The sequence below is a fragment of the Dipteris shenzhenensis genome, chromosome 31 (genome assembly GCF_047967505.1).
Source record: "Dipteris shenzhenensis isolate YYH24624 ecotype China chromosome 31, Dip_SZ_1.0, whole genome shotgun sequence".
NCBI lineage: Eukaryota > Viridiplantae > Streptophyta > Polypodiopsida > Gleicheniales > Dipteridaceae > Dipteris > Dipteris shenzhenensis.
In genome coordinates, this window is record NC_141626.1 from 49,107,136 (window position 1) to 49,121,165 (window position 14,030).

The 14,030-nt window shown below is 44.1% G+C and overlaps 1 protein-coding gene across 1 annotated transcript; it reads right to left on the reverse strand.

Moving 5' to 3' along the window:
• Positions 1-9,155: 9,155 nt before the first annotated feature.
• On the reverse strand, positions 9,156-10,352 carry LOC147881577 (mitogen-activated protein kinase kinase kinase 20-like). The gene has a single exon (XM_087402417.1). It carries the CDS (start codon positions 10,350-10,352, stop codon positions 9,156-9,158), a length of 1,197 nt encoding a protein of 398 aa, XP_087258543.1.
• Positions 10,353-14,030: the final 3,678 nt, after the last annotated feature.

The following is a 14,030-nucleotide window of genomic DNA, read 5'->3' on the forward strand; positions in this document are numbered from 1 at the left end:
TATCTAATGCCCCAACCCAGCATAGCTCGCCGGTGAGCTATGCTGAGAGAGGGGTAAATTTGATGGTTTTTAAAACCTTACGCACAGCTCTATGCCCTCTCTAAGCAGATTTTCCCCGGGTTCCTAGAAAAACTTTGTGAACACTGATAAATGCAGTGAGCATTGAGGAAGGGCGCCAACAAACACCAACCAATCGATTTGTTTTACAGGACAAACCAAGTTTCGACTCGCCATCTTTGACATCATGGAGCTTATAGAAGGCTGACAAGAGCTTTGAGGAGGGAGCTGCGAGGTGAGTGAGTAGCATAGGGAGTGAGGTGGGAGTGAGGTGAGACCATTAAATTAAGAAGAGAGGGAGAGTATTGAAGGTAGGCTTGAGTGAATAGAAAGAAAAGAGGGTTGAGCTTGAGAGCCTGAGACGTATAGATTGTACTTTCTTAGGCAGAAACAAAATACAGTGCTTTGGAAAAGGAGATTGAATATTCCTTGTTTTGATCGTAGGGTAAAAAGGGAACATGGAGGATTTCGTTGCTTTCAGTGTAACCAAAGGCCACTACGTGAATCGGAATTTGCATCTAACATTTACTATGTTATTCCATCTGATGTGAGGTACACAAGGTTTGTTGTTCATTTGGGCAGTCATTGTCCTCATGAAGTTGAAAAGGGAGAATGTCGTGAGCATGTTAACATTGTGAGAAATTTGGTGGAGGATTATGTTGAAAAGATCCCTAGAGCAGTACAAAAAAGGGTCGAGAAAGAGGTATATGTATGACTTGAGGTATGCACATTGAGGGCCCTTCAATTCATTGGAATATTGGCTTTTTGGATGATTCTAAGTTACTCCTTCTTGGTGACAGTAGCCATTTGTGAGATGAAAATCAAAGATTCCATAGCACAGATAAAATTTTGGTAGACATTAAATCTTGTAATGAAAAACCATGGCTGATGGATGTTCAGCTCCATGGATTCAAGGCGGATGAGGCTATGGCAAATTGGAATGCCATTCGCCTAGTTTATGGGCAAAATCAATGTACACCCTTGGTAGGTAAGGAAAGAAGCTCCTTGTTTCATTTTAAAGATAGTTTGATAAAGCATACCACACGATGCATAGTTATTGAACAAATAAATAGGCATATAGAACTATGCGAGTGATGGAGAAAAGAAGACCATGACGAAGATGCAAAGGAAAAATACAATATTATCAAAGCCTTCTGGTAAACTTGTGCTGCATACCCCTAGAAGTTGCTTGCCTTGGATAGCTGACTGTCATGGTGGCATGTGAGATACTCTCATTGGGCATCATACATGAATGTTGTAAGTATCACTACATATCTTGAAGGTTTCTAAGAGTAGCTTAGTTTGAAATGAGGTAGGATGCAAATGTTTGTTTGACCTAAGATGGGAAGTTATTTATGTTTGTAGACTTTGGGAGAAGAGGAGCATGCAAGCATGCCTACTGTAAACATGTATGAATCTAAACATGGGAGTTGGTTGGCTGTTGAGTCAAATCGTGCTCAGATAGTACTACACGAAGCTTGTGTTGGTGATATGATTGGTTCAATTCTACAAAGTGCCCGTTATGCATCTTACATAAAGGCTAGACATATTGGGATGGGACCAAGCTTGCAGAAACTTGTAAGGCAGGTGGCCTCTTAAAAACCTAATGCAATTTGAGAAAAAGGATTTGTAAGTATTGTTTGTGATGTTGTTGATGAAGCTTTCTTGAGTGCGAATAGCAAAGGATTGGGTACTATAAGAAGAAAAAGACTAGTCAAAGATTGCTTTAAGGCTTCTTCAAACATGTTGCACAGACTAGACATTGAGTACGTAAATGTGGAAACTTAAGGACACCAGAATCAAATAGTGGGCATCCTTGAATATCATCATTGCCAAGTACTCATTTGCACTTGGTGAAATTTCTAGCACTTGGAAAAGTAGATTCACAAAACATTTTAGGAAACTAGGTGCATTCCTAGTGGTAGTAAAGTCATATGCATGGGCACAAGCGGTGGCATAAAATAATGTGGGAAGGCTATGATCACCCTAGGTAAGGCAAGGGAGAGCATTGTGGCCCTAGGATTCTTTCGAAAGTGGGATTATAGTGGGGGTGAGACAATGCAATTCATGTGGTTTTGTTAAGATGATGTGACTCACACGTCGCATCCAAACAGGAACATTGTGAATCCACCCAAAGTGCCACTACCACAATGGCCAATTAATAATGAAACTAACATGAGCCAAGAGGAAGTGGATGCATTTGGTGTCAGATAGTGCTCCAGACATAGGTGAGGTTGCAATAACGGAAAAAGAAGAAAAAGAAGAACAACTTCTACTATGGCAAATGACAATATCACAAAGGCAATCAATTTGAAAGCGGTGGTTCTATAGGAGTAAATCATTAACCAGAATAGGAAGGTTGTCTTTCAAAGTGAAAGCTATGCAACAAAACTGCTCCTCGTAGTACTTACAATGTGACTATAAGTGATTCTCTGCAATGCACATGTGCGGACTTTCTCCAGAGGATTGAGAAAGGAAAATTCATAGCTTGCAAGCATAGCTTTTATCTCGTTCTAGAAACTGCAAGGCTGTTTGGGCTATTGTGGTGGGAAGTTAGTGAGACCATTTTTCTATTATTGAGAAACATTTTGTTCACATGATAGAAATGTTGCAAATCTTAAATTTTGGCTAATTTGGCATTACATTCTTGGTAGCTCTTCGATTTGAAAATATGAAAAGTGTATTGCTTTTGACATGTCTTGCTGTGGGTTAGAAATGATTAATGCAAGAAGTCGTAACAAACATCTATGAAACCTTGCTATTTATTGAGCTAATTACGAGGGAGCAAGGGTAGATTATACTTAGGATGTATATATAGCTAGCACATTGTAAGGCGTTGATCTGGAGGGATGGGATAGCTAGTGGCTAGCTATATATTTATAGGGTTGAAAACTCGTAGAAAAAAAACTCGCAAACTGCCAAGGCCCACCATCCCTCCGGAACAACGCCTTACAATGTCATCCCACCGGATCGTCGCCATACTTAAATCCAACTGAATTAGGGCCTTACACTGTCATCCCATCAGATCATTGCCATACTTCCATCCCACCACATCGTCACCCTACTTCCATCCCACTAGATTGTTGCCTTACTTTCATCCCGTCAGATTGTCTACATGCTGCTAAACCACCGACCCGTGCCATACCTGCAACCCCCAACCCAAAGCCCCCAACCAGTCATCTTAGTCATTCTATCGGGTATCACCATAATGCTATCCCCCCCATCATTGGGATACTAAAAACTATAAAAGGACCATTTATCCCCCTAGATCGTCACCTTAGGAAAAACAACAAGACTCTGTCAATTTTCTACCAAAACTTCTACAGCTCCCTACCCCCTTCCACACTTCCCATTAGCCTCCAATTGTATCTTAGGAGGCTGGTGGAGTAGGAGGAGCTTGTTCAGATAGAGACTCTAGTGAGGATGCTATTTCATGAGTGGAGGGAGGAGACCTAGGACTCTTAGGGTTAGGTTTAGTGTTTCCCTAGGAAGGGGAGCTATGATGGAGTGTGTTTTTTTCAAAAACTTGGTAGGAGGGGACACAGGGTCCTTGAATGGGACTCTCAAATTGTCACCTCTGTTTCTTTTGCCATTGAGCACATTCCAATTGCCATTTTCAAGCCACCTACCCCTTCTAGTGCAATTGCTCATTTAGCCCTATTGATGGCTCTATCAACACACTCAAGGTCTTGGTTAGCAGCAGTAGGACTGGAGTTGGTTTTTTTATTAGGGAGTTAGTATGCTTATGCAATTCATCATTCAAGTTGGTTTGCTCCAGATCTTTTCAAGGACATTTGATAAGTAGCTTAGGAGTTATGTGTGGCATGCCAAGCTCATTGCAAGCTTGGGTAACATCTCTGCATGGTTTAGCATAGGTTGGAATTAGGTGCCGTGGGTTGGCCGGAAGTGCCTCGTGGGACCATGCATCCCACAATCGAGGTATCTTCAGGTAATGTTTGCAAGCATTCTACACCTGTCTATCATCTTGGAATACCGCTCGAAATTGGGAGGAAGGAGCTTCAATGATGCAACAATAGCAACAAGAGTCGTAGTCACTAAAGCACCTCCAACATATGAAAGCTCGATTTAAGGTTTTCAAATGTCATACTACGCACAAAATTTTGCATGATCAATGAGTGGATGGTCTCAAGAGAAGAAGAAAGGTGACACATAGCAGCTAAGGATTTAAGTTCCCCTATAGCCACCAAGGATTAAACATCAAAGGTTAAAATTCACCTCAATTATAGAGGTTGGAAGTTATCTAGATGTTTTGTCTTACATAATAATTGCACAAAAAGGACCTAGCCATAGCCACATCTATCTTCTATCTATATGTATAACTATTTGTGAGATTGATGTGTCACTCAATGAGCTATGCCATGCTACATGCATATGGACCTCCACATTAAACGGAGGTTGAGTTTCCCTTCCCCTTCATGCTTCTTCCTCCCCCTTTGTTCCCCTCTGCTCCTCTCTTGGCTATGCCTTCCTCACCCTCTCTAGCTTCACCCTCCTATTTCCTCCCCTCTCCAGACACTTACCCTCCCAACACGCAATCACAATGATGATGAGTGCATATACAAGAAAGTATTTAATCCATCCTAGACGCGGGTCAATGTAGTCGTATCTAAAATATATGTCTAAAAGAATATTGAGATGCAAAATGCTCCTGGAGGGATGATAAGAAGAGGTTAATCCTCTTGGAGCTTCTCAATCGCGGTGCGTAAAGGAAAGACCCATGTCCTAGCCAACCACTTCTCAAGGATTCCCATTAGAGAACCTCCAACAGGAGCCAAGGATGACCTAACAGATCCTCCCTTATTTCTTATTGACAAAATTTCAGAATGGGTAGCTGAAATAGGCCACTACCATAGAGTGGAGATTGCTCCACAAGGTGCATGTCAAATAGCCAACCTAGGCGGAGTCGAGATTGATGGCTACCTCAATGGAACAAAATTGAAAAGATATTATGCTCCACTCACTCTTCAGACCCTCCAGGCCATACACAGAGAAAAGGAGCTCAGGGACGAGGTAGTTTGGATGAAATGCTAGGCCAGCAAAGAAGCCAAGATACATAATGCCAAAATCAGACAAAGAAGACAAATGGTTTTGTTTAAGGCTACAGTAGAACACCTGGGCCCGATTGATGAACTAATGGTAGATCCAGCTAGGTTGAGTTTCCAATTGCATGGCCTGAAGACAAGCGTCAAGGCACTCGTGAATCTAGGAGCAAGCCATAACTTCATCTCCCATGAGCTATGGGAAGCATTAAAGGTACTCCTAAACCTTAATGTTGCTTCGGTTCGAGTTATTGTTGGTCAAATATTGAGTACATCGGGGCATGTGGACTTAAAACTAACCATTGTCCGCCATAGGTGGTAGAGACCCATTTTTATGTTCTCCCCACAGAGATGATCAACGAACAGATGATCCCAGGGAGGACCTATTGCTATGTCATAAATTGCCAAATCGACTGGAGAGTGCAAACTGCCACTCTCGCATACAGTCGCAAAACCTCACTAATTCCTCTCTGTAAAGACCATTCCGCTCCCCCTAAATTGCGACCACCATCAAGAGGCAAGGAAGTTTTAAAGGGAGGTAATTTTGAAGATCCAGAGACCTCCCATGCCCCCTCGTATGGTCCCCAGAAGGAGATCCATCCCAATGCCGCTCGAAGTCCTAACCATGATCACAGTAAAGGTAAACCCTCTTAGCAAGCTACTCTCCCGCCTCTACTTCCCACGTCCATTGCCATGCGCAAGAACTAGAGATTCTGCAAACAGTGGGTTTTCGAGAAAGGACAACCTTGGATTCTCGAAGCCATGGAAGGGTTTCCGATCCCTCACCCTGCACCAAAACGGGCGGTTCCATAAAAAAGAAGGGTCCGACACGGGCAGTGTCCATAAAAAAGCAAGGCCTTCCGACATCGATTGCCTCACCAACAAGGACAAATTTTGAATACTCCACGAGTAGAAGATTCACAACCATTGGGTGGCAACAAAGCTCCTGAAAGCCGAAGGCTACTATTAAGGTTAGCGATATGTTTGCGTCCCAAAGCTCCCAACAACACAGAATACACAAACGAGTTCACACCACTAGGATTTGTAAGGTAGTAACACAAGAACCTGCGTCAACCCCTGAGGTAGTAGTCACACAAGAACCTACCCTCGAGCCCAACATGACGAACCATTCTAAGAACCTAAAGAGTATCATGATCCCACGTGTAGTGCAGCTCAAGGAGAAAGTCGCCAAGGTCATTGAGGGAGCAACACAAGAACCAACCCCTAAAAGCGAGGTAGTTACACAAGAACCTTCCTCAAGGCCCATGTGAACACCATCAGAAGTCATCGTGCCAAGGGTAGCACCTGTAGTGTCGCCTAGACCGACTTGTCCTATCAAGTCAAAGGCCGTGGTACCACAAGAACCTGCTTCTGCTTGGGGTACAGCCACACAAGAACCCACACACCCTATTCCGAGGGAGGTCAATTAGCGTGAACGTAGCTGCATCGATCCACACGTGACAACCAGGATGATGAACAAAATCATCACATGTTCTACTTGGCTGATGACGAGGTATGTTGCTGTTTGAAATTCAACTCCACTACATGACACATTGTCGACCCCTCATCAAGTGCGTGATCATCAAGTCCAGGTTTAGGTGTGTCTGTACAATAGGCATATTACTCACATGCGCTAGCAACTCACAAGGCCTTGGCAACCACAACGCACTCACCTTGAGGTTGACCTCAAAGGTCTATGCATCGCCAAGTTCTTCTGCCCTGTTTTCTCTCTTGGGAAACACCCTCAGCATGCGATAGCCCCCTCAACAAGTTTGACAATTGTCAAAATTCCCATTTTCAAGACTAACCGGTAGCCCAGTGCCTTACCCAACTAACCCGCTAACCCGGTGTTTTAGCGTGCCATTCCTTCAATCGGTGACATACTTCCATTCTGCTGGATCGATGCCTTACATTGTCATCCTACCAGATTGTCGCCATACTTCTATCTCATCGATCGGTGCCTTACATTGTCATCCCGTCGGATCGTCGCCATACTTCCATCCCTTTAGATCGGCGCCTTGCACTGTCATCCCACCAGATCGTCGTCGCCATACTTCCATCCTGTCGAATCATCGCCATACTTCCATCCCATCAGATCGTCGCCTTGCTTCCTCTCGTTGGATCATCGCCATGCTGCCAAACCATCGTCTGGTGCCATACCTGCAAGCCCCTGACCCGTCGGATCATCGCCTTACTTTCATCCCATCGAATCATTGCCATGCCGTCAAACCACGGATCAGTGCCATGCCTGCAAGCCCCCGACACATCGTCTTAGTCATCTCGCTGGGTCGTTGCTATAACACTATCCCTTTGGTCAGTGGGATACTGAAAACGATAAAAGAATCCTTTATTCCTCCGGATCGTCGCCTTAGCAAAAACAACCAGACTAAAACTTCTACAACTCCCTACCCCCTTCCACACTACCCACCAGCCTCCAATTGTATCTTGGGAGGTTGGTGGAGTAGGAGGTGCTTGTTCAGATTGAGACTCCACTGAGGATGCTACTTCATGAGTAGAGGGACGAGACCTTGGATTCTTAGGGTTAGGGTTAGTGTTTGCCTAGGAAGGTGAGCTATGGTGGAGTGAGTTTTTTACAAACAACTTGGTAGAGGGGCTTGAATGGGACTCTAAGATTGTTACCTCAGGTTCTTTGTGGTTGAGCACATTCCAATCGCCATTTTCGAGCCACCTACCCCTTCTGATGCAATTGCTCATTTAGCCCTATTGATCGCTCTCTCAACCCACTCAGGGGTGTTGGTTAGCAGTAAGACTGGAGTTGGTATTTTTTATTAGGGAGTTAATCTGCTTATGCAAGTGATCATTCAGTTTGCTCTAGATCTTTTCAAGGACATTTGACAAGTAGCTTAGGAGTTGTGTGTGGCATGCCAAGCTTCAAGCTTGGGCCACATCTCTGCATGATTTAGCATAGGTTGGAATTAGGTGCCGTAGGTTGGCCAAAAGTGCCTCATGGGACCATGCATCCCACAATCGAGGTATCTTTAGGCAATGTTTGCAAGCATTCTACACATGTCTATCATCTTAGAATAGCGCTCAAAATTGGGAGGAAGGAGCTTCGATGATGCAACAATAGCAACAAGAGTCGTAGTCACTGAAGCACATGCAACATACAAAAGTTTGATTTAAGGTTTCCAAATCTCATACTACAAACAAGCTTTTGCATGATCGATGAGTGGATGGTTTCAACAGAAGAAGAAAAGTGAGCCATAGCAACTAAGGATTTAAAATCCCCGATACCCACCAAGGATTAGTCATTAGAGGTGAAATTTCACCTAAATTATAGAGGTTGGAAGTTAACTAGATGTTTTGTCTTACGGAATATAATCGCACAAAAAGGACCTAGCCATAGCCACATCTATCTTCTATCTATATATATAATTATTTGTGAGATTGATGTGTCCCTCAGTGTGTGCCATGTGACATAGGGAGGTTGAGTTTCCCTTCCCCTTCATGCTTCTTCCTCCCCTTTCTCTCCTCCCCATTTTCTCTACCCTTGGTTCCCCTCTGCTACTCTCTTGGCTATCCCTTCCTCACCCTCTCTACCTTCGCGCTCCTCTGATTCCCTTCCCTCTCTAGACTTACCCTCCCAACATGCAATCGCAACGATGATGAGCGCATATACAGGTAAGTGCCTAACCTATCGTAGACGGGTCAAGGTACTCATATCTAAAATATACATCTAAAAGAATTCCCCTCTTCAAGCGTTGCGTGATTCAACGAAAAAGAGTGAGTTGCGAAATGCATCATTTGTGTAAGGAGACTGTGTAAGGGAAGGAAGGGAAGCCGTATATGTTAAAGCAAACAGAAACGAACAGCTGAATTAGATGAGATTGCACATGCATGATGCCAACAATCTCTCTCTTTGGAAGAATGGCGTTACAATAGAGGGGATGCACCAGCAATTGTGGGTGGAACTGCTAAAAAGGTTATGTGACAGCAAGGGCGATCATCTGCAGGTGTGCGCCTGCCTGCCCCCCGACATGTGTCATAACAAGAGAAAATATGCTCTTCATCTGCCCCTCAAGAACTCCTCGCTGCTGCCGCCACCCCGCCTGGCGTCGCCGCCTCCAGCATGAAGCTCGACAATGGCCTCTGCCTGCCCTCCGCCTCCTTCCCCTCCTCCCCCCTCAGCGATCGAACTGTTATCCACCCCCCTCCTCCCTTCTCTTCCCTTTCCTCCCTCGCTCTCCTCGCTCCCCCATTCCGCACTCCTTCCCCCTCCGCTCCTGCCGCCACCCTCCTCTGTAACTGCAGCACCGGCACCGAATTGCCCATCCCCGTCTGTGAATCCCAGTCGCTGTTATCCCCTGGGAAATTCAGAATGCTCGTCGGCGACAATGGTGCCTTCAGCCTCGGCGATGTCGCATCGCTCCTCTCCACGAACGGATGCTTGAGAAGCTGCGCGCTTGTCCATCGTGCTTTCGGATCCCTTTGTAAACACTTTAGCAGGAAATCCTTTCCCTCCGCCGAAAGGCAATTTGGTAATGGAGGAAGCTCCTGCGTGCCCCCGATTTGGAGGAGCGCGGCGAAGAGATTGAGCCCTTCGGTCCAGGGCGGGCGCCCGGTGGCCATCTCCACAATGGTGCAACCCAGCGACCAAATATCAGATGCAGGTTCTTGCTCCTCCCGCATGATGACCTCTGGCGCCATCCACAGCGGAGTTCCGTTGAGAGAACCCCTCCCCCTTACAATGCCTGCCATGGGCGCGCCGGTCGGATTTTGTTCTCCGGATCCCAACCTCTTCGCTGATCCGAAATCTGCAAGTTTTACACCCGATGAATCGATCAAGATGTTCTTGGCCTTAATGTCGCAGTGCACAATCCCTTGGCTATGAAGGTAATCCAGACCTTCCAAAATGCCGCGGGTATACAGGCGGATGAGCGTCTCATCAAGGTGCCCCCCGAATTTCTTCATGAGATCAGATAGACTGCCTCCGGCCATGTACTCCAGAAACAAGTTGCGCATCTGGGCGCCCTTCTCCACGGAGTAGTCGCTCCCCAGGCATCGAACGATGCGGGGGGAATCCAGGCTTTGGAGAATTCGCAATTCGTTCTCCACTGCCCAAAGCTCCGCCTTGGACCGGTCAGAACAGGCGATGGATTTCACTGCGAAGAGCTCGCCAGTATCCTTGTTGATTGCGAGGCTAACCTTGCCGAAAGACCCAGCACCGATGAGGCTACCGCGGACCCAATAGGGGATGGGGGAGGGGGAGGCCATGGGAGGAGGGGAAGGAGGGAGCGGAGGAGGGGGAAGGGGTGGATCCCTCGCGGCGATGGGGGGGGCAGAGATCATGACGGAGTGGGTGGCGGAGCAGGGGAGGAAGGAAGCAAGTGAGGGGGAAGCAACGTTTTATAGATAACGAGGAAAAACCGGCGGGAGGCTGAAAGTCGAATGCCAACAACGAGGCCTCCGCCAAATTTGTCCGACTTGCCCATTTTGTCCGGTGCCCTTACTCCCAAATTCGCTTTGCGACACTGCCCCCCGCTCTTGAGAGTCCAAGTTCTGTGCTGGTTTCATGTCGGTTAGTTCGGCGGTTTGTGTGCGCCGTCCTACGGAGTTTGTTGTATGAATATTCTGGCCTTGCCCACCCTCCTTTTTCCTCGTATTTCTGGGAGATGAATCTCCACCTTACGATTAAAGCCTCTTCTAAATTAAACTAGGTTGAAAAGACAATAGGAAATGTAAAAGGGAAAAAAGTAAATCCTTTGCAAAATGAGCATTTCACAAACTAGAAACCAACATATCACCCAATTCATATTTGTCAAATGATCTACGAACCGAGTGTAACTCAACCTCATTGTTCAATATTTAGCAATGTTGTTAGCCTACAATTGGAGGCCTTATGAAGGTTCCTCCTCTTTCAAAAGTAAAATTAATTTCTAGCATTTTTCAAGATGTGTTTTTCTTTCAAATTCTTTGATTGGTTGGTGTCTTGACTTTAGAGCATCTCTTTCAAATTTGGGTTTGCTTTTTTGGAAGTGCGTTCATTCCCTCTCTCTCCTTTTCCACCTTTTTGTTAAAATTCGACGTGCATTCATTGAACATTCTTCCATTTCTCTCCATCTCTCACATTGGGCAAGATTCACCTTTCGCTCTCTCTCTCTCTCCCTCTCTCTCTCTCTTCTCCCTCTTTTCTCTCTCTTCTTTTTCTCTCTCTTAGCAGGCCACATGAATAAAATTCATTTTGTTGCTTTCTTATCACCAGCTAAGCATTCCACCTTGCCCACTACTATTGAATAAGGCTCCAAAACTTTCATTTTAGTATTCACCATTTCATTCGACTTTGTGTGCTCCAATTGGATTATCTTTATATACACTCTCCTCAATTGGCAATCATTTCTATAACTTATAACATGACTATAGCCTCAATGCACTTGCCTAACCCCACATATATATGGGAAATAACAAAAGCTTAAATATGTTGGAAAGTGAGAATATAACTCCATTCACACCATATGTGTGGGAGTTCCTCTTACCATGATGCACACATTTGGTTGGTTGTCTTTTCTCTTGGCAAGGTTTGATAATAACGCAACTTCAAGTCCACTACACTCCAAACGGTAAGCATTACAGATCACAAACACGATGTGGACAAATTTTGTCCCATAAGAGAACCACCTATACTATCCTCATTTAAAAATCGAATTCTTTTCTCACCAACATTCTATTCCATATTTCCTTCCTTATACAAACATATATACAAATATGATGTTTGTACTTTCCTACCACAAAGTCATCTTCTTAAAATCACATGATCTTACACCTTTCATAGACACACGTAGCCACCTCATTCCTAATTCAAAGAAAAAACATAAGAAAGAAGATAACCGTTTTACTCCAAATAGCCCAAACAACTCATAAAATGAAGGCAAGTATCATGATAACACATGAAATGACGGTAGTTGTCATGATAAATCATACAATCAAGGCATGTAACATGACAGCCTTTCCAAGAATTAAAGGTTGAAAGCATGCATGTCATGGATTACAAGGAAGTCGGACAGTTGGAGAGATTCAATAGATAAGGAGGGGGTACACAAAGTGGAGAGAGAAAGAATGGAAGAGAGGTAGGGGAGGGTTTTATAGAATGTGGTGAGACCTACTAAGGATTGTAGGGGACTCGGTAAAAGCATGAGAATAGCAACAAAAAAGCATTGTTTGGGACAAATTCATAAATTGTGTATAAATTTAAGATTCATAAAAGTAGTGAATTGTTTAGGAGGGATATAACAGGAGCACCATGTACAATAGATCTATAATGCTCAAAAGAAAGAAAAAGGTTATGTCTAATAATTGACATGTACAAAAGAAGTTCTAGGTTCACAATAAAATGGTTACTCCAAAAAAAGTATGGATTACCTTGTCATAACAATCCATGAAAGTAGTAAGAGTTAAGTGAAACAATTTGATGTTGTTTTTACTTACACTTAAGTAATTCATAGTAGCCTTTATTGTAAGAATCACCCCTACCACCGAGGCAGTCAATAGTTTGAGTGGTGAAAATTGAACAAAGCATAAGAAGTTACCAATGAAAACCAAGCAGAACAATTAGTATTTGTCAATATCACATTTATAGGCCCTTGTGTTGGCTTCTTCGAGTATTTAACCCATCACATGTATTCAACAACTAGAAAGAAGTAATAGCCCCAATGAAGCATGATCATTTAGGTGCTATAATATCCTATGGCCTATGTAATATGTCATAGAACCTTCCATATCTTTTTGTAATTTCAACTTATTTGCATATCAATGAGAGTTGAAGTAACCAAAGTCTAAGTTGAATTAATACATTGATTTCTTAGAGATTCCACCAGAAGTAATCATCCTTCAATCCTTGGAAGCACAGAACAAGATTGAAAGCTTAAGGAAGGATCTTGAACCCATCCTTACAAACTATGAGAATGATGAGATGTTGGGAATCTATTAAGAACACAAGGTTAAAAAATAAGTTGTGAAGATCCAAGGTGGAAACCTCCCACGACTTTTTAAGAGGATTTGATGCGAAAGTTGTAAAATGCAGTTAGCTAAAAATGAGGATGTGTAGGTCGTTATGCTCATTATACTCTACCACTCAAGCGACATGCAAGAAACTATTGAGCAATAACTCTTTCTCCCTCTCTCTTGACATCTCTCTCCCTCACACACAAATGAGCTCTCTATGTCTTTGTGCCTCTAAGATAGAGGTATAATGATCAAGTAGTATCTCTCTCCCCCTCACACACACTCTCATCTCTTTTTCTTTATGTCTCTGAGACAAAGTCAAGTAGTATCTCTCTCTCCCTCTCTTCCTCACACGCACTCTTCTCTCTTTGTCTCTCCCTATCTCCCTCACATGATGTGTGGTCTAGTAGAGACACATGTGTCATGGGGATGCTAGAAGTGTGCCGACGAAGCTCCTCACTATCATGCTACTCCTTATGGGAGCCTTGCATAGTGAAGCCTTCACTCGTGTCACCCGAGTGCCTTCCGGATCATTGCAAGGGAATTTCCACCAAGAAAAAGGGGGCGAGAAAGAGAGAGAGGAGGGGAAGAGAAGAAGGGAAGGGGATGGAGAAGGAGATGAAGGTGAAGGGGAATCGTGGCAAACACCAAAGCCAAACAAGGAGAGAGAGCAAACCTCAATCTTAATAAATGAGAAAGAAGAGAGATTGTATTTCTCAAAGGTTGCATACAACAATGAAGACCAAAGTCAAGTACTTGGTCTTTTATACAAGTCATCTTTTGAAGGGACGTCCAATCCTACTCCTTGTACCACTCTCTCTCTCTCTTTTGTAACAACCACTTGGGCACATATGGCACCAAGGCATATGCTGATTCTCACAACCTTCCCTCTGTCTTCAAATGTCTCTTGTGTTATCCATATATGGTATCCAAATGGCTCTTGTGTTATCCTTG

What these genes read in the sequence shown, in the direction of transcription:
- LOC147881577 (XM_087402417.1), bottom strand. Translation starts at nt 10,352, where the DNA reads ATGGCCTCCCCCTCCCCCATCCCCTATTGGGTCCGCGGTAGCCTCATC.